The sequence below is a fragment of the Lagopus muta genome, chromosome 5 (assembly GCF_023343835.1).
Source record: "Lagopus muta isolate bLagMut1 chromosome 5, bLagMut1 primary, whole genome shotgun sequence".
Lineage (NCBI taxonomy): Eukaryota > Metazoa > Chordata > Aves > Galliformes > Phasianidae > Lagopus > Lagopus muta.
In genome coordinates this window covers 10,932,596-10,960,390 of record NC_064437.1, presented here as the reverse complement: position 1 = coordinate 10,960,390, position 27,795 = coordinate 10,932,596, and the positions used below count along the sequence as shown (strand labels likewise).

Genomic DNA, 27,795 nt, shown 5'->3' with positions numbered 1-27,795 from the left:
CTGTTTTCAAAGTTATTCAAGGCTATGTTCTTATGTCAAAAGCAAGATCTAGATTCAGTTTTATGTAGTGCTTCTTGTTCTGGAATGTCAGTATAGCTCTAGATAACTTCTAGTATGGAACAGTGCAATGAGCTTATCTGAAATGATTAAAATAATCCTCTTCATAATACAATGTTGCTCATTCTAGGATTAAAATCAGCTAATTACATTTACTGTCATCAAATGTCCACTTGTCTGTTTGGGAGTCTAGAACCCTACATATATACTGCCACTGAGAAGAAACTGAGGAGAGGATGGCTGAGGACTGTGGTTGTCACAAAGTCAGACCAAGACTGGAATAAACTCAGTGGTTAGAAGCTTCTTGTTGCAGTTAGCCAAGGTCAGCTGTGTTGTTGCTAACATTTTTATCTCTGTCATTAAGTAAGAAATCCAGGGAGACATGCTGCTGCCCCTATTCATGTTTGGGGTGAGCTTACCTCTATGTATTATCTGTAACCCTACAACTGATGTTTCTGATGTACTTTTCCACACTGGTTTATCATCTAATGGGCCAAACCACCAAGGGGAGTGACGAAGAAATGCATGGGTTTTTTGTTCCTCAAGTCCTTATCTGCTGGGGTTGATGACTTTGAGAACCTTTCAAAAGATGGAACTAAATTACACATCTACTGTCACTATAACCATTGATCCTCCCTTCTCCAAAGGGAAAATTTCACATTTGCCCCTCCCTAGAGGAACTTCTAATAGGGGATATTAGCATGAGAAGGTTCAGAAATGGAAGGCCATGAGGTGGTGGGTGTTTGCTGATTCAGTGTGGCCATCTGCTTACAGTTGTGTTTGTTTCATAATGGTTACAGGAAATGTTTGTGATTAGAATTGAATAGTTTCTACTTAGCCAGTATGTAACTTCACCTGATTTTAGAAAAAACAAAAACCCAACACTGTAACAACACCATGAGGAAGAAGGAGAAAAAGAAGAAAAGAAGAAAGAGAAAGGGAAAAAAATGAAGAAAAAGAAAAAAGAAAAGAAGAAAAATAAAGAAGAAGGCAAAGAGGAGGAGAAAAGGGAATGCATTTTGACTTGAATCTACTACAGTGTTGTGCAATCTGAAATAATTAAGGTTTTTGGACATCCTTGAAATGGGATTTGCTTGCTCTGGGATTTGCTTGTTTCTTATAGTAATATTCCTTTTCCTCAGATGACTGTTTGAATTGGAAAGTTGTATTTAAGACACCTTCTATTTTGATGTTAGGTACTTAAGGATCGGTCTTGTCTTGCTTGGCTAGCAAAGCATTGCTCTCCTATATTACTTATTACCTCCTACCTACTGTCACTTGAGAAAAGCTTTGAAGTATGAGTCAAACATTAAAAGCAATCTTTTTCTTTCCTTACTTCTCAATTGACATTCAAAGATATTTAAATCTAGGCATGTTAAAACACAAGTACATGCTTACTAAATTTTCAAACACACTTTTCTGTCCAGCTGCCTTTGAAGTTACTGAGAAATAAATTTTAAAACAACAATATCTACCTGCTTCCTACAGCTGTCATAATACAGTTCATCCATCTGAAACATCTGCTTCCCACACAATTAGGTAACTTGCAACTGTTGTTTCTGTGAGCACTCAGATTCCCAGCAAGCTCCTTGTTAAAAAGCATCTACCTGTCATTAGCAACAGGTGGATGTTCTGTAACTGACCATAAAAGCAATTATGAAAAACGAAACTATATCTCCTCAACATGATTCGTTTTTAAAGTAATTGGAAATATCCTAACTCATAGTTACAACTACTTTGCCTTCCAAAACATAGTTTACAATCTTCTGCTTCAGCAGAAAAGGGAGCAGAGCACGCTGTCTTTGCCAGTTTTGTCAGTTTCCCCCTTTCCTTGTAAACAGATCACAGGTCTTCCTACGATGAGCGGCTGGAAGATCCACCAGTGTTTATTCCTGTCATGTTCACAGATATTTCATCTGCATACAAAGGTTCCACCTTTTGTGCATATCTTGTTCTTGCACTGCTGTGTCGAAACACTGACAGGTAATTTTGGACAAAGGGAAATTTGAAACAGTTCTGATCTTCTGGTAGCTTTGTCAGGTCACCACTCTTGTTCAGAGATCGGCAGAATGGAAAAATGCTTCATTTCCATGTATCAGATTAGTTATTTATTGTGCATCAATGCACAATAACTCTGGGTTTAGAGGATGTCATAAAATTCTCATTGCTTAAAATGAGAATGCTGTTGCAACCACGTACCTTTGTCTTTTCCATGTAAATAAAGCAAAGAGACAGCAGACTGCAGACAAAGCTCAGTCAGACCTGATTTTTTTTGTCTGCAGTGGGTTGAGGAGGCTCCTGCCACTCATGCGTAAGGCCATTTCACACACAAGGAATGAGCAAGCTAATTTGACAGCGTGGTCTCAAGCACACCTTGATGCGGCTCAACAAACCAGTTCCTCCACTGAGTGCATATCAAGCCTTTAATTTCCACATCAAACCCTTTTCTGGCCTTATGCCCAGGTCTGAATTTTACATTTGCATATTTGATTTCCTGCCTGTTTCAGGACTGAAAACTTCTAGGCTGGATTGGACAAGTCAAACACATACCACCAGTGCCATGTGCCACATACCACCAATCCATGGAAAACTGCCCAACTCTAAGTACACTTAAAATGGAACAATCAAATCATACCAATATGCCAGAACAATTTTCTTGTTAATTAAATCTATTTAACAATTGTGACTTTCTCCTCTGTGACAAAGCAGGGACTGACTGCTATAATTAAGCCCTACAAGACAAAAAACACCACTGCATTTAGAATTATTACTGTGCTTAGTCACACACTGCAGTACGGTGGCTACAAAAGGCTGATGCTGAATTTCAATGGCAGCTAGGTGGGATTTAGGCTCTTAAGATTCCTCAAAAAATCTCAACACCCAATGGATTCCTAAGGAAGACCTGACTGGATTCTCCAGGGACACACAGCTCACACAGGCCCTCCACAAAGGCAGGGCAGTGGAAGGATGCCACTACACCAGACACAATGTTTGAGTCGTGTGACTGAACAAGTCAGACTGTATGAGTAAATTATCTGGGATCTCTTATCCATGAAAATTATCAAGCAGGATTTCTTATACAGGCATTCCTTCAAGAAGAAAATGGCTTTGTTTCAAAATATTTGGTACATTTCCAAAATTGAAGAATAATCTGGGAGGCCTGGTTTTAGAAGCTGACTTTTGCTGAGTATTTTCTGCAGTGTTCTCCAAATGCTGATAAATAGCTGAACATATACTTGTTCCCATCATAAGGGTTTGGAGTATGAGGGAGGTCTCCCTACTTACATTTAAAATGGATGCACATCTTTGATAGCAGATACGTATTTTTCAGTTTAGTAAAAAGGGGATGAGGTAGACATATCTATATGGAGTACCTGCGTTCAAGAAAATAGAACCATTTTTCAACCTTAAAAGGACATTTTACAATGGTGATTAAAGCTGATTTTACTGAGCTTTCATACCCAATAGTTCCACACTCAGAGGATGGAAGTTTGCTAAACACCTACATTCATCAGAAGGAAGTACAGATACTGTGCAGACACTGTAAGAAAAAACAGTGTATGCACTGTTCAGGCAAAGCATGATTACTTTTTGACATGCAAACACATGATGTCACTTCCCACAAAAGTAATGGTAAAAGAGTGCAAAGAACACATCCGGTTCTGACCCATAGAGTAGATAAGTCCCTTGAGGAACTAATGACCTACAAACTTGTAGGAAAAGACTGCGTGTTTTGTCATTGCATAGATTGCATAAGACATAAAGAAGGAACATACAGTAGAAGTATTAAGGAATTCCAACGAGAATTCATATCAAGTGAAATTCGGTAGAACGTGAATGCAAAAATCTATGTGTTAAGTGTTTAATGTAGATTCATTCTTTTGGGGGCTGTCAATTGCTTAAGGCTTCAAGAAAGAGAAACATGGTAGCTACAGCTCGCTGCTGTAAGATTTTGGAGTTAAAGAGAGCTCCAATTTCCTTTTAAATTGCACTGTGTTAGTATATTGTGTATTATAGCGAATTCTTAATTAAAAGCAGCCTTGCAATGTTGGCAAGGTAGTTCATAAGGAAAGAAAACAGAAATAAAACCAGATAATTAGGTTCTTGAGTTTTAAAAATTATGTGGATTTTTTTCTTCCCCTCTGCCTTCTGGGCAGTTCTTATGGGGTTAGCAAAGGACACCAAACAGGACTTTCCCTTTAGTAATCAGTTGTTTTTCTCAGGACCATATCATTTACTCTCTCCTCAGGTCAAGATGTGGGTGCACGAATTAACTGCATGTTTATTGTTTGGATACTTTGCAGAGGAGAATGGTTTGGGATTGGTGATTTGCATATTTGCTACATCCTCTAGAAGAAAGCTTCCATAATATTTCAAGAAGTATTTTTGGCTTCTGTACATTTCAGGACTAGTTTTTTCCAGTTGACCATAATTGACATTTGCTGTGATGGAGCAGGGAAATACATAAAAATAGATGTAGACTTCCCATATAAATGAGATTACAGATGTGCCAACATATCCATCAGTTAATTGCAATGATGTAAGCTTACTTGCTTCTCTGCAAAGTATTGATTAGAGAATATAAAAATGCTTTAAATATCACATTGTCAGCAACGTAAACTGAAGTAATTAACTGAAATTAATATAAGTATGTCATTTATTCCATCTAAAAGGTATTATGTGCAGGTCTGTTTTATTTCAGGATATACGGTGTCAGTTGTGTAAATGTAACTAAGGGACTTTAGATTAACATAATCTTTAAACCTAATCATGAAAGCCTTTATAGAGAAACAAAGCCTAATACCTAAATGCTTTCAGCGTTGATGTTAAGTAAGATTCTATACAGATGAGGCAGTGATTCAGGATGCATTGTCAGGTTCAGGATAAAGCTGTCTTTTTATTCTTTCAAATTGTACCACGAAAATCAGAAGTCAGTAGAAGTTGCAAACAAACCACAGAGGTGGAAGGTGAGATCAAAGTGGAAAGTGCAAAAATGAATACAGTTCATAAATGGTGTGCCAGTTGTTTCCTGAATGCTGCTTATATAATGGAAGAAAGAAGCAATAATTTAATTCAAAATTTCAATCAATTTACCTTGCATAACTGTGTTTTCCTCTCATAGTATGCAGTCAGAGGTTTTGCTGCTTGGTAATGGCCTTCAATTCTTTCCTTGATGGTTTCAGCACTATCGAAGTGCTGACTGGCCTGATTTCTCATCGAAGAGCGACTATTCATGCTTTCTGCAGAGCAGTCCAGACAGATCACGAGTTTTGGTTCCCCAATCTAGAAACAAAGAAAAAAAATAAGTACTCAAACCAGTACTCAAACAGTTTTATTTGGAAATTCTACCAAAGGAGACTTCAAGAAAATTATTAGCAAATTATTTATTACTGTAGGCAGAAATAATGCTTATTAACACCTCTTATTGTAGCAGCATTTAGAGATCCTAGTTTTCAGGATCAAGACCTGATTGGGCTGTATGCACGCAGAGAAAAAGAGATACGATCTGAAAATTCTAGCTGCTTGTCTTGAAGCTCATCAGTATGTTCATTATTTGCAGTTGTTTGATAAAAGCTGGACTCACAGTCAGGAGCTGGACTCTGTGATCTTTAAGAGTCACTTCCAACTCAGGATATTCTGATTGTATTTGATTTGTATAATTGTATTGGGATTTGATATACTACTTTGCATTTTCAAATAGGTTAATCATTTCCAAATTCAATGAGAAGCCAACCACTTAGTGTTTTATGGCTAGTGTCAGCCTCAGCCTGAAAGAAAGTCTGCCCTTTTCTATATAAACAATGTAAGTAAAGATTTATTTATTTTTATTCTCCAGCCTTGGCAAAACTAGAACTGTCTCTATCTACATTTGATAGTATAAGCTTAGTACTTTATGGATGAAAAATAACTTGCAGGAAAGAACAATACATTCCTGATAACAGGAGGCAGCCAAAAGCTCTAACCACAAATCTCCATCATTCTTTCTCTAAGCAGATAAAAAATATGGATATCATTCAGAATAAATCTTGCAGTACGTTCTGACATGCCCTGCTCAGGCACAGCTCTGTCTGACACAAGGTTTTATCTGGGCAACAACTGTTGACCTGAGTGTGCAGCGATAAACTCCACTCCAGCAAGTAAAATAAAGGTGCTATAGGATTGGAGATAAATCATGTAATAATTTTTCTGTGCAGATATGTATTGAAGATTTCAATTATGCTTTCAGGCTTTTTCTCACTTCTTCCAGCAGGGATTGGAGAACATCGTATTAGGAAAAACTGAGAAAGAAGTCTTTAGAAAAAATGACTGTTTTTCCCACTAATGACCATTAGAAATTCATGTTTTTTCCATGGATACAGCAAAGTAAATCTCAATTACTGATGCATGGAAATCATTATCATTGCCCCAGTTTGCATTTCATAAAAGAAGAAATATTCTATAGGTAAATATTTCATGTTAGGACTTGACTGGGGATGGCTGGATTGCATTGACCTTTCTACTACCATAATGTCTTTCTAAGAGACAGCTGAATTGAAGGGATTATTTTGGACGGTTCAATGACAGGCTTTTTTCCAAGCTTTTTTTTCCACACAGCTCAGAAAACATTAATTCCATTAGCATTAGCAGCAGCAGTATTGGGTTTGGGGATTTAAAAAGCAAGCAAGGCAGTTTTAGCAGTGCAGAGATTTGAACTGAGAAGTTAAAAAGATATGTGGGCTTAATCAGTGATTTCAACAAATGCCCTTCTGTCTAATTGGTGGGAATTTATTTCCCCCCAGCTCCTCATAAGGAATTTCATGATCTTGTCTAATTTATAATGGTATAAATGAGTAATAATAGTATCTTGTTTGACTGACTGATTTGCTATTGAAAAACCTTTGTGATTCTCGTAAAGGTTTCAATACTCGTATTCTCTTGATTTCAACACATTACAAAAACATCATTCTTAAGTGTTAAAAATTGCAAAAGGTAGAAGTAATGTCCCTACCAAATTTATAGCAATTTTTATTTATTTATTTTTTAAAGAAGCTACTGAACCTGGTAATGAGGAACTTGTATTTAATAGTGTTTTCTACTTCTCACGTATAATAGAAAGATTGAGGAGGGAACAAAGGATTGCAAACTTTTGCTTCTCTAGAATTACAGCTAGTAAAAAATATATATATTTCTTTCTTAGAAAGGCACTGGGCAGAACTTATGAGAGAATAAGCTGTTTCTACAGCTAATTCTAATTAGAGCTGTCAGGCTTTTAAGTAGAAGCACTATTTCCAAAGTCTTCTAAATAGAATATCTCTTTGTTAACAATTAAAGTGCTTTTTGCACATCATGTAGATATGTAGCATTATTCATAAGCACTTTGACACCATTAATATATAAAGCCTATGCTCCATCTAATTTCATTCAATTATAGCGTAGGAAGAGTTTCTGACCACCTTCAGAAAGAGCTGCAGAGCATTATCTCAATAATGACTCATTAAAAAAAAACACTATAGAATTTCTGGGCAGGCAAATTTACCCTGTGAAGACTGAAGTGAATGCACTGATTCACAACAGGTATGACGGCATATTCAACGATAAACTTTGGGGTCTTTGTTTTTTACTGAAAATATCAAGGAAGGCTTAGGACTATGGGATCTTTTGCTATGTCCCAGTGTCTATTGGAACTGGTAATCAGCTAAATAAAGCAGATTTTTTTTTTTTTACAAGAAAATAGATGATGATTCATTCAGCAGGCTTGTATAGAGTATTTTCTGCAGATTTAGAAATGGATAGCTGAGATTTCTAAGTTAGTCTTTGCACATTCTGAGGAAATCAATAACTCTCTGAACTGCCAGATAGCCGCTTGCAAAACACTCATTCTGTGGCTGCTACCTGTTACTCATCACAAAAACTTTATCAGCATTTGCTGATTCAAAGTGGCAGCAAGCTTTAGCAGAAGTCGCTCAATGGCAAGAAATTAACTGTGGTGACATAGGCCTTCATGTGCCTTTCACGAGAAGAGAAGCCCCCATCCACTAGAAGTAGAAAATAGATGCTAAAAGTAATAATTTCAACTACATGAGAATTGCTCTTTGTATTTATTACATCTAGTTAAAATTAGCCTTCTACTGTAGGCAAGTGCAAAAGCCCTAGTCACTGTATTGGTGATATGATCAGCATCAAAACTATTCTTTGGGCTGTTGGTTTGGCTCTTTGTAAGTCCCCACTGCAATCAATTGAAGGTGGTTTCCCAAGCAGAACCAGAAGTATAGTTGTATCTTACGAAGAGTAGTAACAGAACTATGACTACACATTCACCTTGTTCTCAAACTCTTCTGCTTCTTTCAGCTCACGGGGATAACCATCAATCAGAAATCCTTTTGTGTCTCCTAAACTGGTGATCATGGCTTCTTTCAGTAGCTCTAGGACAATACTCTGCATTAGAAAGAAAGGGAGTTACTTGATTAATTGATTAATAAGAATAGTTGGTATCTTTATTTGCTACACTGACTTATGCCCTTAACAATCACTCTGATCTGGTTTGCTAAAACCACATCCTGTGATAGCAGGTGTTTTTCTTTGATACCTGCACATGTTTTGCAATCCTAGCATTGCAACCTATCCTTGAGCTTCCAAACCATCCTCTAAGTAGTTGAGGATATTTTGTAGTTTCAAAATTAATTTTAATATCTGTAAAACTGCAGCCACTGCTGTATTTTCTAATCTAATTGCATTTGCTATGTCATTGTTATATTATATGGAAAGTGTTAAGAGACCCCATCTGATCAATTTCACTGAGGAGCAAAGCAATCAAAATCAAGCCTCAGCATAGCTTTTAGTTTCCCCTGAGCAGCACTTCCCAATTTCTTTCATTAGTAAACACACTCTACAATCTAACTGCACTTGCTGAAGACCCATCAAGAGTTCAGGCTGCAGACCTGCCTATGTAAAAGTCAAGTCCAGCTGAGAACAGCACTGTCTTATGGTCTCCATTAAACTGCAGTACAGCTGCTCTGGGATCTCAGCCAACTCTGCAGGAAACCACTGCAGGTATTGTAAATTAGAATAGCTGCTAGAAGTACAGCTCTGAATCTGAAATGTGAAGCTATAAAATGTACATAAAGTTTCTGTTTCCTGTACTTATTCTTACATATTGCAATGCATAGCACAGCATCTGTCTCACTGTATTTCATGATTCGTTTATATGGTGTATGGAACTCAAATGTAAATTACTCCAGGCATAGAAGAAGGAAACAAGTGTCACATATCTGCCAATGAAGAAGATTCTCTCTCAAGTTGCAGATTCCTTTTCCTTTAATAGGAATCATCTCTTATTCTCTTATTTCCACCCTTTAAAACCATCTACGTACTACTGCCTTTGTAAACTGTAAGGACCCCAAATAAAATTGTATCTTACTCCAGGCATAGGTTCACCACATTCCATGACGTCTTTGATAAATTTACTTCTCTCTGATAGTGATGATAACTCATTTTGGAGGAGTTCAACAGTGGACAGATGAGTAAATCCGTATTTCTTGGCTAACTGTTCACATTGGCTGCTTTTGCCAGATCCAGGGCCACCTTTGTGAGGAAGAATATCAAGAATTACAAAGGAATAAATATCTTCCTTTTCTCAATTTATAGCAGCTAAGAAAATGGAAAGAAACTGATGACTGCCTGTTAATGTTTTGTTTTTGTTTTTTAAGCACAGAGACTCTACACTGCAACAAGTCATATATCTCCCTTCAACGCTGACTCAAAAAGCGTGTACTGAAATTAAGGAGTCAAAACAATGAAATGTTTTACAGAAGAGAACTTGTTCCTAAAGCACAACTACCATGTCAATGAAAACCACTGAGCAGACAGGGAGCAGGGTAGTGTGTTGGATTCGGTACGCATTCAGGCTTGCAAGTTACAGCAAACATTAGCAAGCTGATCTTGCTAATGTGGCAAAATATAGTAAAATCCCTGCAAGGGAAATATTTTGCCCCCACTTGTGGAATGGAAAGATATAAACAGAGCCATTGACACCTGTCTGCGTTACAGGGCACACATGTGGAAGTGGAGCAACCAAACCCATTTGCACTATTGCAAACGCAAGAGCAAAGCTTTGCTGTGCTCGCTGCCTTTCCCTCTAGCTAGATGGCTCCCACAGGTGCTGGTACACCTGCTGAAGCAGCTGAATGCGGGTGGAGGCCCAGGCCTCCTGCCCCTGCAGTTGCAGATTTGTCTTGCTCTTTGTGCATGCTGCAGAGTGGTATAAGGGCTCAGTGCTCTGCATGGCACCTTGTCACCACTCATCTGCTCGTATTTAGCTGAGAACTGGAAAACCACCTTGAGTCAGAGCAGACTCCATTACTCTGGTGAAGCTGCTGAGGTGATTCTTCCCCTGGCTGAAGGGAAGGCGCCTGCTGCTCACCGCAGCTGTGGGCTGAGCACTCCTCCCCCCTCCAAAGGCCCACAGGTGACAGCAAATGTGACCTGGGTAGGTGCTGCTGCTGAAAGAAATATCTCAGGAGATGCACCTGTCCTCCAGCAGGACAGCTGCCACTGCACCAAAAGTCCTCAAGCACAAACTCCACCTCTTTGGCAAGTATCCATTCTGGGGTCTGCTCACAGATGGCGGGCGTCTCATGCTCTACGTACTGGCACTGCCCCGTCCCATCTCCTCACAGGAGGTGGCTGCTCTTCCCACATTGCTATGAAGCCCACTCCTGAAAGGCTCAGCACCCTCTTAGCTGCCTGCTGAATAGCCACAGCTGTCCCACTCCTGCTAGAGAGATCAACAAGATGGAGGAAAGTTATTTCTCACAGATCCTGCTTCTGTGGTGGTGACTGGAGGAGCTGAGGTGAGCAGCTGTGGGGGGAGCAGAAGGGCCATGTGGGTGCCCAGGGTGGGGAGAAGCATGGAGAGTAAATTCACATCAGGAAATGAAGATTTTGGGGAGAAATGATCTGGGTGTGTGGCAGTTGGAAGTGCTTTTATGATCTTTGATGGATTTATTCAGAAGAACTGCTGCAGTAAGAGGTAATTATACCCTGGCAGGTAGACAGGGCTCAAAATCAAGAGGTAGAGTTAAGATTGAAGAACAAAACTGAAGATAAAATTGTGCTTTACTATGTAGTTGTGGGTTTTTAAAGCGTATGACTTGTGTGTATTTCAAGACTATGGCTGTTTAGATCCGTTGTGTGGACTTAAGATACTAGAAAAAATGTGATGCTAAGCAACATGATTTTCCTTCTTTATCTTTCTGTGAATGAACATAGGATTAATGCTTCCCACCATACAGTGAATTTGGCATGATGTCTTCCTGACCAGAATTCAACTGGCATTCAATTTCAGAAATAACTGCACTGAGAATATAATCTTCAGAGATGTTACAGTACTGTAGCTGAGAATAAAATTTGGGTCATAAGGCAATAGGTAGGAAGGAACAGTTTTGTCTAGAGTAAGCTGCAGTCTGCTACTTCAGATTCACAAACATAATTTTCAACTTGTGGTGTGAGATTCACGCTTGCACTATGATTTTATCTAGAAGTGTCTTTGTCACAGTTATTTTCCTTCCAGTGTAGGTTACGTGTTGTTTTTCTATTGCTTTAAGATGAAGAAAAATTTTCTTTTGTAAAAGCAGTCATTGGAAGAAAATAAGGTCTGTGTAAAATTAGCTATAGAGAAATAGATATGGAGCCATAATGGGCAAATCACCTCTAAGTGTCTGTAATGGTAAGTTAGTTCTGGTCTTTTTTTTTAAGATTAGTAAGTTTGTGCATGCATGTGCTTGATTACATATTCTGTCTTCTGGCTTTAATTCACTAACAGAGCAGTCATTTCATGCTACCTATTTGGTGTACACCCACTGCTAAGGTTAAAAAAAAAAAGCTATAAAAGTTACTTTATTGTGCTTCTTATGTAACTTCTTCAGTGTCTCTTCACATACTAAATAAAACTAGATCTCTTGCAGAAATGACAATACGAGAGCAATTTTAGGTTGTTTAGCTTGAAGATAAATACTTATGAAAGCCAGTACGTTTCTGTAATACCTCTGTCTTTTTAGTATTTTAAAATAGAATGCTATCAAACATGCAGGACATATGCCAAAGTATGTATTACTATTCTGCCAAAACATTCAAGTTGCCCATGTATATTTTCATAGAAAAATTCCAGCAAAGCTGACATTAAAATGCTGAGCCCTTTAAAGAGCAAAAGATGTAATTAAATAACAGCTATGTGGTGAAAGTGATAATGTTTATAGCCACTACTCTTAATTTTGCCTCATTTGATGAGTAGCAAAGCATCCTATTGCTTGACAAATGTATGTGACCCACTTCACATATTCTTGTGTTTTTCATAGTGACAAATGAGCTTGCAACTCTTGTTTTCTCTGATTTGAAAAGAGACTGAATGCCTCCAGGCATTTCCTCATTCCTGAGGTCTGAACACGTACTCAGTGCTTATGCCAGCATTAATTTATCTAGCTGAAATTCAAGTATTGGTTAACATCTTAACTCCCTCTGAAGGCTGGAATGTGACGTGACTGTGAAAGAGCTATCAAGGTGGGAAAGGATGGTAAAGAGCATTTCCTTACTACAGTACTTTCCTCCTGCTCAGGGTATGTGCTTAAAGGAGTGCTATATATGTAGCTTCCACAACACAAACTCTACAATTATGAGGCTTACCAACCTGTAGTATTGCACTTCATTCTTTCAGAAGGTCTTTTTATTGAACCTATGCATCTTTCTAAGAAATTTGAGAAAAACAGTCTAATTTATGAAAATCTATAATGAACAACAGTTGCATAGCATGTGTAATAAAAGCTATTACAAAGATGAGAAGCCTTCACCAGAACTTGTTACACTGTTTTTCAAACATAAAAAAAACTTGAGGTGGCAAAATTTCCACAATAGCTCAGCTGTCCAAAAGAGGAAAATAGGCCCACGTTTTTGTTACAGAGGCGTATGACTCTTTGTGAACACTATCAATTTTCTGGTATGTCTTTTATTCTGCTTGCATCTATTTTGGACTAAGCTGGTGTTAACCTGTGACAGACTGGTTCACAGTAGCTTGCTATTCGGAGTTAGTCACGTTCTTTTCTGATTTTCAAATATGACATGAAGTTAGAAGAGGAAAAGTGTAGAAAATACCTGGAGAAACTGAATGTGCTGTGACCTGTAGGAAAAATGTGGAATTAGTGTGTGAGTTTTAACCTGAGTTGTGGTGGGCTTCGGCACAGTTCCTATAAGCAACTGACAATGGGGAACTAATGACCAACAATGACCCAAATCCTCCTTGTGAAGACATGAGGTTGCCAGGGCTGGGATGACCTGGATAGACCTTGATGAGATCACGGATGGCTTCCACTAGCTCTTAATTTTCCTGGTCAGGGTCACAGCTGTGTTAGTGCAGCAGGGGAGCTCTGTTGGCTGTGTGGCAGCCAGGAGCTCTGTAAGCTCCTGCTGGAGCTGACTACACAGCTTCCTCCTCAAAAACAAGGCAATGGGAAAATGATGGTGGCATCACTCAGATTAACCTTGGAATCCTCTGTATCTCTCTCTGCACACTGATACAAAAAGTGAGCAAATACTCAGTGTAGCGCCCAAGTTCTGAGCATAAAATTACATGCCATTCTGCATATTGTTCTTCCTACAGACAAGGTTATGATTTAAAGGTCTGCAAACCATCTTAGCACAGGTTTCTGTTCCATGTTACATTGATTCAACTGCCTGTGAAATTGTATAAGAAGATCTTAAGATAAGTAACTTTCTGGCAGCTCTGCTGGCTTAGGTGATCACCTTTCCCAATTTAATTATGGGATGCAGAAGTGCTTTGTGGAGGGTGGTTCAAAGGCAGAAAAAGAGGTCTCAGTGGGTGGGGAGAGATGACTGCTACCTGAGCAGCACTTCTGAATTTTTAACTGCAGCCTGCACTAGATCTGTGAAAGATCTCAGTTTAGAAGTCAAGCCTTACACTTCAGGCCCTCATCACCCCCAAACTATGAAAGACTGCAATTCCAGGCTTGCAATTCAAGTGCACTGGTCTGGTCTGGTCTGGAGCACAAGATCACAAACACGAATTGATGGTACAGGGAGCTGGGACTGCTGCAGGGAGCAAGCAGGGTCAGGAATAAGCAACACGAGACATTTGTGAGCTGGTTTTGCTGTCAGAAGCATTAGCAAAGCGGAACTGTTGTACAGACAGCCTGTGATGTCTCTGTTTTAAGCTTGCTAGGTCTTATGAGTTTACTGTATACCAAATAGTATGGGCATTTACATAAGATGCCAATAGCAGAATTTACAAGAATATCAAAATTTATTTTAAAATGTTTTAATTTCTAGGCCTTGTTTTTTGTAATGAGTACAAACTTTGTAAGATGAGAAAGTGCTTGCAGGTGAAACTTAGCTGTACAGTGGAGCTTAGAAGTCAGAACTGAAAGTAAAAGAATCTGTCAAACTATTCTTATGTTCAGGCTGTGATTTTGGGGGGCCTTGATCAATTTGGCAATGCTATCTGAGTTATTTGTTTTATTTATTTATTATATTATTTATTTATAAACACAAAAAGCTACAGAACATGGCGTTTGGAAGCTCCTAAATACCACCTCATCTGTTGCTCAGGTATGATTTTAGTCTGAGTGAAACCATATAGGAATGATACTGCATTAAAAAACAAATAGAATCCTTTTTTTCTGAAAAATGATTTTAACCAGAAGACATCCTGGAGTGCACGCTGGCAGTGATGTGATGTCCTGGGGACATGACCCATGGCATCACTGAGGTTTTTCTCTTAGAGAGAACATACAGGTTCTCCTTACATGCAAAGTCAGAGAAAGCAGCTTTCATCCTTTTCCACAGCTGGCACTTTGACTGATTTGGGTTTAAATTGTCAGCACTGTTCATGCTCTGCCTGTCTGATTGTAGAAGGACCTTTAATACAAGTACCATAGAATAATTTAGATTGGATGGAGCGTCATCTGGTAAGTTAGATAAGGTTGTTCAAGGTCTTTGGACAGTGATATATCTTGGACAAATAGTGTTTTGTTGTTGTTCTCCCCTTCCCCTCCCCATATGCAGAAGCTAGTGTTTGCAGCTGATAATATTTTATCTGCAAATGTAGGTGGAGATCATGTCTTCAGAGTGCCAGCTGGGAAGTTGGTCCTATTTATCCTTACCTTAAAACACTAAATTTAAGAGTAAATGGGGAGTTTGCCTCTGGTGCAGTAGAATTCCTGGAAATGTTCTGCTTAGGTTTCAGCTTCAGCCAAAGTCAAATGTGGCTGTGTTTTACAAAACTCCTGTGAGAGGATGGGGAGGGATAATGTACCCACTAATGCTGTTAGGAAAGACAATTTTCTGGATGTGCTATTGTGTATTGCATTAGCTAAGTATGATAAAGTCATGAACTGATCATTGTGGTTAAGTCTACTTTTCATGTTGCTCTGATGAAAGAGTGGAGTTTTGTTCTTCTTAGGAGAGCTCTGCTTGATTTTAAACGAAGCAATGTTTCCTTCCGAGTAACTAGTACTAGGCTTTCAGTTGGAACTTGTTAATCTTCTAGTATTAATGTGCTTTTTTAAAGGTTCTTCCATGTGTCTGTGGCTTATTTTAGTCCCGTTTGTATAATACTGAACATTAATATGGTGTTTCTCCTCAGTGAACATCCAGAAAACAAGCATACTGTAGACCTTGAGTCTGCAAAGCCTCACTGCACACTAAGCATTGTGCAAGGTAATGGCATGTTAATGGCACGCTAAGGAAATGCATGAGTGAAATCCGTGTTTACAAAAGATGTTTCAAAAAGACCTGATTTTTCACCTGAAGTTATGAATAACAACCAAAGCTGGTGAGTCAGCTTTGTCATGAGGTCACCCAGCAGTGCTGTGACTGCACAAGAACTATGATTGTTTTGCATTAGTTTGCACTTCGATGTATCTCCTGCTCAGAACTTCACAGGGTGACTGTTAGCATGGTCACGCACAGGTTAAGAATGTGATATTGCATCCTAATTCCTTTTTTAAAGACTGAATAAGTATGGTTGAATACAAGCAAGTGATGTGCCCAGGCGGTCAAGAAGGCCAATGGTATCCTGGCTTGGATGCAGCCAGCAGGAGCAGGGAGGCGACTGTCCCTCTGTGCTTGGTGCTGGTGGGGCTGCGCCTGGAGTGCTGTGTTCTGGGTTCCTCACAGCAAGAAAAGACATAGAGGCCCTGGAGTGTGTCCAGAGAGGGGCAACAGGGCTGTGAAAAGTCTGGAGGAGTGGCTGAGGGAACTGGAAGCTTGTGGGTGAGGTTAGTGGGCATGGTGATGGTGAGTTGGCTGTTGAATTAGATGACCTTACAGGCCTTTTCCAGTCTTACTGATTCTATAATTGCACTGTAGATACTCAGCTAAATAATTATGCTAGTCTTCAGAAGACATCACATGCTTATGATCAGAGCTTAAGAAAAACCATGGATTTTTAAATTCAGTTAGACAAAAAAATCTACTTACCGACTATAAAGAAGATGTTTGATTTCTTCAGGTCTTCTGAAAAATCTAAGATAAAAAAAATAAGTCATTCCATTGGTGACACCTGCTCATATTTAGTCTTGCTGACTTTCCACACAGTAAAGTGATCTATTTTTTTTTTTTTAACTGGATTTGCTTTCTGCCCGCATTTCATTTATCTCCCACCCTTGTAGCTGTTACCGAAGATACAATTTCAAGAAAAAAAAAAAGACTTGAAAGCTAGACCTTGCATATATAAATCATCTTTAAAAAAAAAAAAATTAAAAAAAAAAAGCACATGCACCATAATGTAATAATTTGCCTTCCATTTTATCTTTCTCTGAATATATAATTAGATCATGGCTGGTACAGAAATTGGTTCACAGCCCATTCAGATGTTATTTGGTGTACTGCATCAGAGAGATAACCTTAAATTCCTCTGAATCTTAAATTCAGCCAAATAATAATAATAATAACCTCAATTCAAATCCAGGCATCTGCTATTTTTATTCCTACCAGAATTCTGGTGCTGCTGCACTACCTTTTGCTTAAATTGCTGGGTGTCTTTTTTCTTTGTTTCTGGCCAGCTCCCAGTCACTGCTCTGTTTATACCAAGGTAGAGGGTGGTCCTGCACCATGTCTGCTGGAAGGTTGCCTTTCAGTTAACTACTTGCAACACGCTCATTTAATGTTGTTTCTTATGCTGCATAGAAGCATCTACATCTCTTGTTGTTAACTTTAAAAGGTTTAAAAGGTAAATAAACTCACCTCCTGTGCTTTCATAACCAGAAAAACTTGACTGATCCTCCTCCTGTTAATTAAGCAATTGACAAATTGAAATGGATTTTTCTTGCAGAGTAGTTTGCATTTCTTCTTCTATTTACTTGTCTCTATGTCTGTCTTCTCCATTTTCTAACCTCTGAGCCTTAATCTATATTGAGAAATGGTTTACAATGTCACTGGAATGCTGTTTGAGTCTGTAGAATGTCAACCTGGAGAACCCAAGGTAAATGGAGAATTCAGTGGCTCCTATCTATTTATTTTTTTTTTATTTATGTGAAGAACACCTTTGTGTGTTCCAGTTTCCAGCTGTGCAGTTCCAGTCTAAGGTGTAAGCAGCCCAGGTGCATGGTGGATTGAGTTTGAAGTGTGGTGGCATGATAAGCTATAAGTGATGGAAAGGCAACACTGGAGCAGTGGAAGAAGAGAACTACAATGAAAAGACAAAATTAGTCTCTGGTCTGAAACAGTTTGAATTTGTTGACCTTCAGAATACACTGCAAGACACAAGTTGTTACAGGGGCTGCTAAACTACAAAGAGGGATGAGGCAAGGGAAATGGAGAACTTGGTATGGTTGTTTTCATTTCCTGATGTTTGATCATTTGGAATTATTTTGCCATGTACTGTATATATAACCACTGAAGAATTATGGATTCTGACCAGCGAGAGTCAGAGCAAGAATTGTTTGCTGTTCTTATTTATAGGAATTATATACATATATGCAGGACATAGGCTGGGCTGTGTAGTGTCAATACATTCATATAATCACTGCCATAATATAGTCCATAAAATAATCATAACCTTGACAATAACATGCATATCTTACAAGACTGATGTCTAATATCAGCACAGTACACATTATGCTGGTTCTCTGAAAATAAACATATTTAGAGTGGAGGTTTAGGTTATGTCCAACACTAGTATAGAGTTAACAGGCTGTAGTTGTTTGGAGTTCTGCTTCAGTATAGTGTCAGAAACAGCCACCGTCAGAAACGTGTATTTCTGCATGAACAGATGAAGTGGAATGAGAAACGTGGTGACCAGAAGAGAGAAACTGCTGGCTGCTCTAATTCATGGGGCTCCTGCACTGCACTTGTGGATTTCTCCCTGTCTTCCCATTATCACTGAAACACAAGCACTCTTCATTAGGCTGAAGAGCCATCACATCGACCACATTGAAGGCTTTCATTCTGTGATTCTCAGCCTATTACACTGCAGCAGAACTGCTTTAACTTTGCCTTTTTAAAACATACTACTAATAAATGAAAGTTTGGAGGGGAGTATTTTGGGAAAATGAAGTAAAAATAAACATTAATTTCTTCCCTGCAATTCAAGTGACAGTATTAACAATGCATGCCTTTTCTTTGAAGTAATAATACAATAATACCTTAGACCTTGCAGAGGGCATATTACATACAGAAGGCCTGGTTTGAGATTCAGCCTTTTATCATGCCTTTGAAGTTTATGAATGCAAATAGTTTTAGGCACAAAGTTTAAAGTTTCTTTAAAAATCAAGACTGCAGTCACAAGTTTACCCTACAATCAAATGAATGAGGAAGTATTCCTCGCAAGTAATGCGGTTTCAAATCATGTATTTTGTTCTACCCTGTAATAGCAGCATGGAACTGTCTCAGTAACCCCAGTGGGCTGCTCAGAGCAGCAGGTGATAATAAAGGTCTGGACTCTGGCAGTCAACTGAGCATGCAGCCTGGTGTGAGTGGAGCCACTGGCCTGGGGCAGAACAAGCTCCCCACATTCAGAGAATACATCGCTGTCAAAACTTTGTTTTCGCAGAGATTTCAGTGGCATCCAACTCAGAGTGGGAAGAGGTCCTGACAGCTTGTCTCTGGGGGAGTTGTGAGAAAAGTCAGGAGGAAGAAGAGTAAGGCCACAGTTAATCTGGCTCTGATTATAAAGTATTCCACCACAGCTGAGAGCCATCTCGCCCCTTTCTTCCCAGACTCCCCAGAAGGACAGCCACTCTGCCCTGATCTGTGTGAAGAGAGCACGCTGCCTTCATGGCCTGTAGTCCTTTTTAGACAGTGGCAGACACTGGTTAATCCCAGTCTGCTTGTGGCATTTGACAAGATCTAATTGTGTGTTTCCAGCAGTAGGCCTCTAACTTGTGAACAGCTTCATCTCTGTTGGCTTGAAAGCACTGTTCTGCCTAGTTGCCAAAGTAGTATGGAAAAGAGCTGTTGGATTTAGTTAATGTCACCAGATCCTAAAATATAAACTGGCTGTTGCTATCAGGAATATAATGACAGAGTAGCAGAACAGTTTCAATATTCTCAGCGTAGCTGTTTGTGTTTAATTAAAAGCCAGGTGAGGAACAGAACTTTTGCTAATGAACTCTGGAGAAAAGTGTGACTTCAGCTGCCTTTAAAGCCAGGTAACACCTACACATATTATCTGGAAACAGTCAGTGGGGCACAGCTGGTCACATAACTGCTCTGTCAGTGTAAACAATATATTGGATTCTATACAGCCAGCAGACTTCTCCATCTGTCTCTAGCTGATATTTGCCTTCAGAGTTGGAAAATGCAGGCTTCTGGCTTGTCATGTAAGTTGCTATCAGTAAATAACTGAATGGCAGTGGGTATGTACAGGTTAATGAGTGTAAGTTGTGCCTATCATTGCTGGATGTGAGGTTATTTCCATAATAAAACAAGCTGACAGCAAGTCACAGTTTGCAGCAAGGAGATGATACAGAATTCTCCAAATCTTTGAGTTTTGCTATTAGTGAACTTGGGCACTTACAAAATATCACTTCAGAGAAAGCAGTAAAACATTTTTTTTCCCAATGGGACTTTTTTTTGTTAGGATTAAAATATAATTGCTGTGAATGTTTGTTGCCTGAGGCGAGAGGTTTTCTGTTTCAGTCTCTGTTCCAGTCTTTTTTTTCCCCACCCACATTAATAAGTTCTTATTGCCCTATTGTTGCTGCATGCTTTGTGAAAATAGTGGTGTAAAGTGCCTGATACGTTTTATTCAATTTTCAATAGATATAGCAGAGTTCCTCTTAGAAACTTTAAAACGTGCACAAATAACCATGGGTTAAGGAGAACAGAGGCAAAGAAACAAAACAATTATGATTAAATATTCAATTTGCATCAGGGAAAACCTTCAGAAAAGAAAATGCTATGAGTAGTATAACAGAGAAAGGGAGAGAAGTTGCTTTCATTAGTCAGTGCTAAACAGGATTATTCAGATGCTTAACAAACCTATCTTAACAACACAATAGTATAGAAAGCTCTATATCAATAAAATGACATTTGCAGGGAAAAGCACTTCATACAGCTCCTTTACAGCACTGCATCAGTTCTCAGAAAAGAATTTATCTTTAAGCAAACCAGTTCAGGAGGAATGTGACCAAACAGAGAAAGCTTATAAGAAATTCCATGGCCGATTTTATTTTGAAGAACTGGGTGTATGCTATCAGGTAGAGTTTGGTCAGTCATTTTTAGAAGTCACTCTGGATATAATGATATTTTGAAGTGATGAGTCTGATTACTTAGGGAAAAGAAGAAGCTTGTGTGAACAACTTTAGAAATGTGCAGAAGGTGGGCATTTATACTATCTTTCCCATGGTATAAAGCGTTACGGTTGTATGAATCAAGTGACATGTAGCTACAGGGGGATGAGCTCCACACAGTCAGCTAATGAAGCAGTTCAGTGAAATAAAGACGCTGTGCACACTGAAATTGCAAACAGGAATGTATCTGTACATACCAAGAAAAATTCAACTGAGAACTGGCAGCCAAAGTTACCAAGGGCAAAAATAAACTAAAATTAAAAAGGAGGCTAAGCTGTGTATGGAAAGATCATTCAGTTCCAGTCATTGCTGATAGGAAATCCTGGAAGGAATACTCTATCTTCAGCAAGAAAAACCAATCTGTATTACAGATCTGGATAATATTGAAATTGGAAGTAACTTCATGTTTTTCTTCAGTGAGTTTTTCCACCCCTCCTTCTGAGTTATTTGGCATAAGATTTTAAAAAATAAATAGCAGCAGAACTCTAAATAAGGCTGATCTGAGTCTGACAGCAATCTGTATGTTATCAGCTGAATATTTTCCACATGTGTGTCTGTCATACTTGTGCAATACTGGCAAAAAAAAAGGGGGGAGTGATGTGGGGAAGACCTATCTATATATGTGTGTTTGTGTATATGGATGTGTATGTGTGTGTGTGTATGTATATCTACATAGACCTTTTCAAGTAAACTGTTCTACACCTTTGACTTTGTAAGTTTGGAATTAAAACATATTTTTCAATTGTCTTTGAAGTCCTTAGGGAAGAGAATGAACATTTGGTGTTTCTATAACACACTGATACATTTCAATCAAATTCAAGCATAACTAACTCAAAATATGTTACAAAGAGAATAGCAGTAAATGCATGCTGCTTCTGTATCCTACTGCTTATTTTCCTCAGTTTTGAACACCTGATATTCTCTTTTTATCTACAAACTCAATTTGGCAATAGAATGAGATTGAACTGAAATTGCACTGACTTGTGCCTAAAATTACACACAATTTTAAGGATTAACTTTAAGAATGTAAAAATTCAATGGAACATATCAGGCACAAATCCTTTAAACAAATGAAAATGGCATGTTTCTCTGTGTAGGAAATATTTGTTGAGAGCAAAACTTAACATGTGAGTAAAGAAAAAGGAATAACACAAGTATAATTAATACAAATAACATCATTTGTGCAGTCCAAGTAAGAACTGAGTATGTGGCTTTATTTAAGTGATCTCATCAGCACTCTTTCAATGGGGATGTAGGTGTACACAACCATCAATTTTTCAGCATGCTGTAGATCTACTTTGCTATGTTAAAATGTTCTGCATCTGTAGTGTTTTACTTTTTTTCTTTTTTTTTTTCCTTTTTTACATAACTCTTCCCTGTGATTCCATTAGGTAAGGGCATTATCTGCACTTCAAAAGAGATATTAAGTGACTTATCAATAAGGACACAATTATATATGAAAGAAAAGGCAGATCTAGGACTTAGATTTTCACTTTCACCTGTTTAGATTGGAGTATATTTGCTTTGAATTCTTAGTCCTTAATAACACAATATGAAATTCAGTTTCAGATGTAGAAGCATCATTTGCAAACATCTAGTACCTTATAATCAAATTCAGCTGTCAATTAAGTAAACTCACTGATTAAGGTTGGTCAAGGGAATCAGAAAGCAGTGTAAGATGTCTGTCAAGCATCATCTGGATATGAAACTTTTCTGCTTGAGCCCAGTCCAGTCTGTCACCACCTGTGCGTGTTTTAGTTTGCTATGTGTTTGTAACCAAGCTTAATAGGCATGTGCCTAATCCTAAGGGAAGGTCTTTCAGATTAGATGTATGCAGTCTCTGCTTATCAAAATTGGAATGGGCCCTTATAGATGCAGCTCATCTGCATTCAGATCACAAAATGTGAAGACTCTGGGCAAGCCTTAGCTGGGTGAAGCTGAACATCAGAAGAAATTGGGTGCAGTCAGCTCTGAGCTGTGGAATTTGTCTTCTAAATTCCTGTTTTCCTGTAAGAGCAAACGTTTGGTTTTGAGGAGATACACTGGGTTAGTTGCAAGTTTTATGTATGGGCAGTGGTCCCTGGGAGCTGATTTTTATGAGCCGTATTGTTCCTTGCCTTTAAATTAGGTTTAAGACTTGAATAGCTTTTCGAAGCTGAGCTGCTTTCTGCACACTTTGTTTTGAAATATGGCTCTGGAAAGAAGGGGCTGCTGTACTCTGACCTCCCCTGGTCCAGAGCTAATGAATGTGTGTAAATGAGATACAGTGTGAATACACCCTGACTTGGAGGTTTTTCTTCCCCCAAAGGTGTATTTTCTTACACAGTTCACACTGCTCATTGGAGTTACTTGTGGTAAAAGAGATGAATAGTAATTAAGACGAGAGAACAGCGCTAATGTTATTTGAGGTGATTTTTGTTTGTTTGTTGTGCGTGCAACCAGGAAGTGCAGACCAAATGGTTTTTTGTAATAACATCTACAGAATGCTTTTCCCTCTTGCTTCTGGGATTTTAGCAAAGACAAGCATTTCTATGCTACCGTCCTCATAAAATAAACCTTATAATACCTATACAGTAATGTTAAAACAAATTGATTTCCACTTGCAAACCGAGATCATAAATATCTTGATTTAAAGAACATGCAAGACATAAAATGTGTGTGATTATTAAGCAAGAAAAAATGCATTAGCTTGATATTGATTTCTGGACACAATCATGGTAGAAAAAAGAATCACAGTAATGAACTTTAAAAGGACAAACCTAGGATTTGGGGTGAGAACACATTTTCCAGCAGGGTAGCAGCACTTGGCGTGATCAGAGCAGCGTAAGAGTGTTCTGGTAAACTGGACTCTGAATTTGGGTTGAAAATCTGACTTGAAGAAGAACTGAGGCTTTTTCAATGTATCTTTGTGACTTGAATGCAGTGGCAACACTTGGTGCCCACGTTTTCTGTGCATAGTTATTATCTACTGCACATTTTAAAATACAGTATTGCATACAGGTTTGTTACTCTTCAATAGGTCTATTGTTAAGAAAGTTCCCTGTACCTACAAAGTTATTTCCAGAAATTATTACTTTTCCTTTCAGCATGTTTTTTTTCTGTAACTTGCCACCACTCCTAAAATGATTCTTCTGTGTGTGGAGTATTTATGCTCCTTGGGGCATTTAAGCACCCATGGGGGAGCTTAAATTTACATCAGGCCACTGCAGCAGGGGAAAGTGCATCCTCAATGGTGCTCAGCTCCTGCTCTCAGGCTGCTAATGACACTGCTAACAAAAGGGTCTCTCACATTGCATGCCATTGGCACTATCTGCGGAGCTGGAAGGAAGTTTTATTTGCTTTTTAGTTTAGAGAACAGATGAAATCTCAATTAAATTTCCAGTAAGATTGTGGCACAAATATATAAATGCTTTGTCAAGAAACATATGAGGTGGAATTCAGTAATTGCTTCTTTTGGAAGAACTAAAACTTCATGAGTTAATTTCCACAGATAACCTACAAGATGTTATACTTCTGATTGCATGCATTATCTTCACCAGTCATTTATTTTGCTAGCATCAGCTCTATTACTTCATGAAAATGCAACTCCAAGACAGGTGAGGTAAGCTGTAAAAAGTAACTTGTCTTTTAGAATTAAAGATGTTGCAGCAATTCAAACTGTCTTTAAGAACAAAGACAGCAAAGAGCAGAGGGCAGAACGTGCCTTTCACTTGTAATCTCCTGAGTTTTCTGAGGACATTTCATTTTCACTCCCTTTGTATTATTCTTTAAGATGAAAGTATTTGTCCTCTGCTAGCGATGTCTACAACAGGCAGTATGCTCAGAAATGTCTTTTCTCTTGCTCCCTGCTAAGCTTTTTCTAACCCACACGCAGTGTCACCTGCTGCAGCACTTGTCCAAGATGCACAGTAACACATTTTGCTATAAAGCTCTGTTCTTTAAACTGCCAGTCATAATTCAGTACTGCATAGTGGGGGAGAGGCAGTTTTATTTCAGGATAGCACAGCAAAAGTTAGCAGGCGTCTCTCCCTGGTGTGGCAGGTGATCAGGTCTGGAGGCAGCAAGTGTTGCTATGCCTCGGTTACATCTGCCATTTACAGAAAAGCAGATGCATGCACAGACAGCATGCAGAATTACAGCAGGGAGAAAGAGGGAAGAAATGTAACTAATGAGAGCAGGCCTTTTAAAATACGGAAGTAGAGCGTTGCCTGGAAGAACTTGGCATGGAGAAAGACATGGACAGGGTGTTGTAAAATGAGAGCAGCCTGTGGCCTCAGATCTATGATTGCTGCTACTGAAATATAAGTTGACAACTGTGCTCAATTTTTTCTCTGTCCAAGACCTTTGAGACCAGCTTAACTTTTGACCAGGCCTGTTGTAGGTTTACTGGAACGCCCATTTATGTTTTATTAGGTACTTTATAGCTTTCAAAAGGAATTTTCTACAGAAATTATAAAGAAGTAATCTGTTGAGAAGGATTTTAACTTTAAGAAATCCACAGATCCAAGATGCTCTATTATGAAGGGACTGTAAAAATAGGTCAGTTCTTCCTCTTTTCAACCAGTATGTAAGCCCAAATTACTAAAGATGACTGCATAATTACTGGGTACGTGAGGAGAAAAAATAAACTAAATAGGAAATATATGGTTTCAAGAGGATACACTGAGGATTATTATTTTTTTTTTAAGTATTGCTACTGTACCCAGGGAAGCCATTCTGCTGCTTCAAAATAATGCAAATAAGTTATTTAAAGAGCAATTCTGTATCCATTAAAGCAAAATAGTATCCTTGTAATCACTGCAATTTGAAACACAGAAGTAGAAATGAGATTAGTAAATACTTTCTACAAAAAAATGTTCTGTTTCTTCAATGCTTTAAAGTACAGGAATTGCTGCTGAAATACTTTGAAGGAAGGGCTTTGGTAGAGGTCTCCTGGGGTGCTGGATGTGAACAGAACCTACCCACAGCCCTGACTGATGTGCCTAAATATAGGAGAATTTAGAAACATCTGTGTGTTTCTTTATCAGCTTTAGGAGCAATGTGAAATGTAAAGGTAGCCATGTAATGGGTAGTACTCATAAATTCAGCTGCAAAGTTGTTTGTGCGTGGAAGGAGAAGGCCTCTAGATTTGCCAGCAGAGAAGCAAGCTAGTATGAGGGGGAAAAAAGGTGTGTTATCCTGATGCTATTTCCAGGAAAATGCAGGTGAAATATGGTAAATTGTAATGTCTTGTTCTACAGGCATCTTGTGCAAGTCACAGAGCTGCCTGAGTTGCTGCAGAAATATTCAGTAGAGCATAAATGTGGCACATCTTGAAGAACAATGCTGTCAATGTGTTTAAATCTCCAGTAACTCAAGTGAGCTCACCCTCCTTGTAACCCTGTCCTCGCTGAGGGGTAGCCATGCCCTGTCTGACCACAGTGGCAGGGGACTGCTCTGGGTTCAAATGCAGAAAAGAAATGGAGACATGAAGATTTCATCTATCCTGAGCAGTTAATTCCCCTAACACGTGCAGCATCAGAAAGTAAAGCTAAATAATTTCTGCAAAAGGAAGAACAACTATTTCCAAATTAAATGCAAATTGAGTTCATGGCAATTTTTCTTGCCAATTTTGCTATGGTTTGCATGGGGAAAAAGCGAGCACTTGGCTTTTATTCTTGTGCCTTTAGTACAGTGCACCATGGTGATTTTGAAAGACAGAAACCTTCAAGCTAACCAAATGATACAGAAGCACCACATACACTTAGTTTGAGCTTATTAAGGGAGCACTTTGTAACAGACAAACAGTAGTATTTTGTTTCTAGAGCTGACTTTTTTTTAACATTTAATAGGGTAGTTTCCATGACAACTTGAACTGAACAGATTGTTCATTGACTTCAGTACATTTCTATTAAGTATCTTTTCTCTGTAGGTATGCCTGCCTGTCCAGCTCTTTCATCTATCTGGATGCTTTTGCATTATCATTGTTTTGTAGTTATCCCTAAAGATTAGACTCTGGCTTTCTCTGCTCTTTATCAAAAGCATTGAAGGACAGAGTTTCTCAACTGTCCTCTAAGTTTTCCAGAGTCCATTTTCTTTTCTGCGCCACGCTTCAGTTCTTAAAGAGTTTCTCTGTCAAACAAGATGTAATTCAACTTGATTCCTCTACTGGTAAAAGAGAAATGCACGCAACTGATATTCAACATTAGAAACCCAGAGGGTTTCTGGATACTTATGGTCATTTTACTCAGATGTGCAATGATTACTGCTGTACTGTACATATAAATAAAGCTGCTGTTATACCAGATGCTCCCTATATTCTCACAGATAAAGCAGATGATTAATATAGTATACTGTAGGTCTGGCTGTTATAAATAATTTCATTGATGTTTGCCAAATTTTGAAATGCAGTAGTTCCAATCAAAATCCACCCCTGCTAATGTGGATGTGCCATTTGCTCTTTGTCATATTTTAATGGAACTGCTTGGAGAACTGTATCTATATCTTGGGCTGGGTCTTCAAGATGTAGAGAAAATGGAGTCAAAATGCTGGTACAAAACATAGTAAATGCTGCACGATGACCTTCTGGTTTAATCCAGAATGTTTTAATTAAAATGAGCTTCAAATGTGCTGTTGCTCATCCATTTTACGAATATTTCATTTTTGCTTCTGCATAAGCTTTTAGGGTACTTTCATCACCCTTGAATTTAGGTTTTGTGCTCTGATAGGCAGTCAGGCTGGAAATGTTGTTATAGCCCTGGTAGCAACAGAGTCTGCTTTTTTTCAGTGCGCTTGAAGCTTCCTGTTCCCAGCAGCCCGGTTTTGTATATGTGCTCTGGGAACTGACAGCAAGCTGCAAGCAGAATTGTCACTGCATGGCAACAACTTTTAATCGAGAGCTTGTTTCCTCTCATCATAATGAGAGTAAATCTCTTTGAGGGCCTTTTTTCCTTCCATTAAACTTTGGTTTTGCTTGTTGCTT

At 38.6% G+C, this 27,795-nt stretch overlaps 1 protein-coding gene across 2 annotated transcripts in view; it reads right to left on the bottom strand.

The window, feature by feature from the left end:
* AK5 (adenylate kinase 5) overlaps positions 1-27,795 on the bottom strand; it is an 85,174-nt gene that overhangs the window by 3,773 nt on the left and 53,606 nt on the right. For both annotated transcript variants that reach the window (XM_048944591.1, XM_048944590.1), the window contains 5 exons: positions 17,287-17,329; positions 16,522-16,566; positions 9,455-9,618; positions 8,356-8,472; positions 5,152-5,340 (listed from right to left, as the gene is read on the bottom strand). In XM_048944591.1, coding sequence (XP_048800548.1) covers positions 5,152-5,340; positions 8,356-8,472; positions 9,455-9,618; positions 16,522-16,566; positions 17,287-17,329 — 558 coding nt within the window. The remainder of the gene's footprint in view (positions 1-5,151; positions 5,341-8,355; positions 8,473-9,454; positions 9,619-16,521; positions 16,567-17,286; positions 17,330-27,795) is intronic.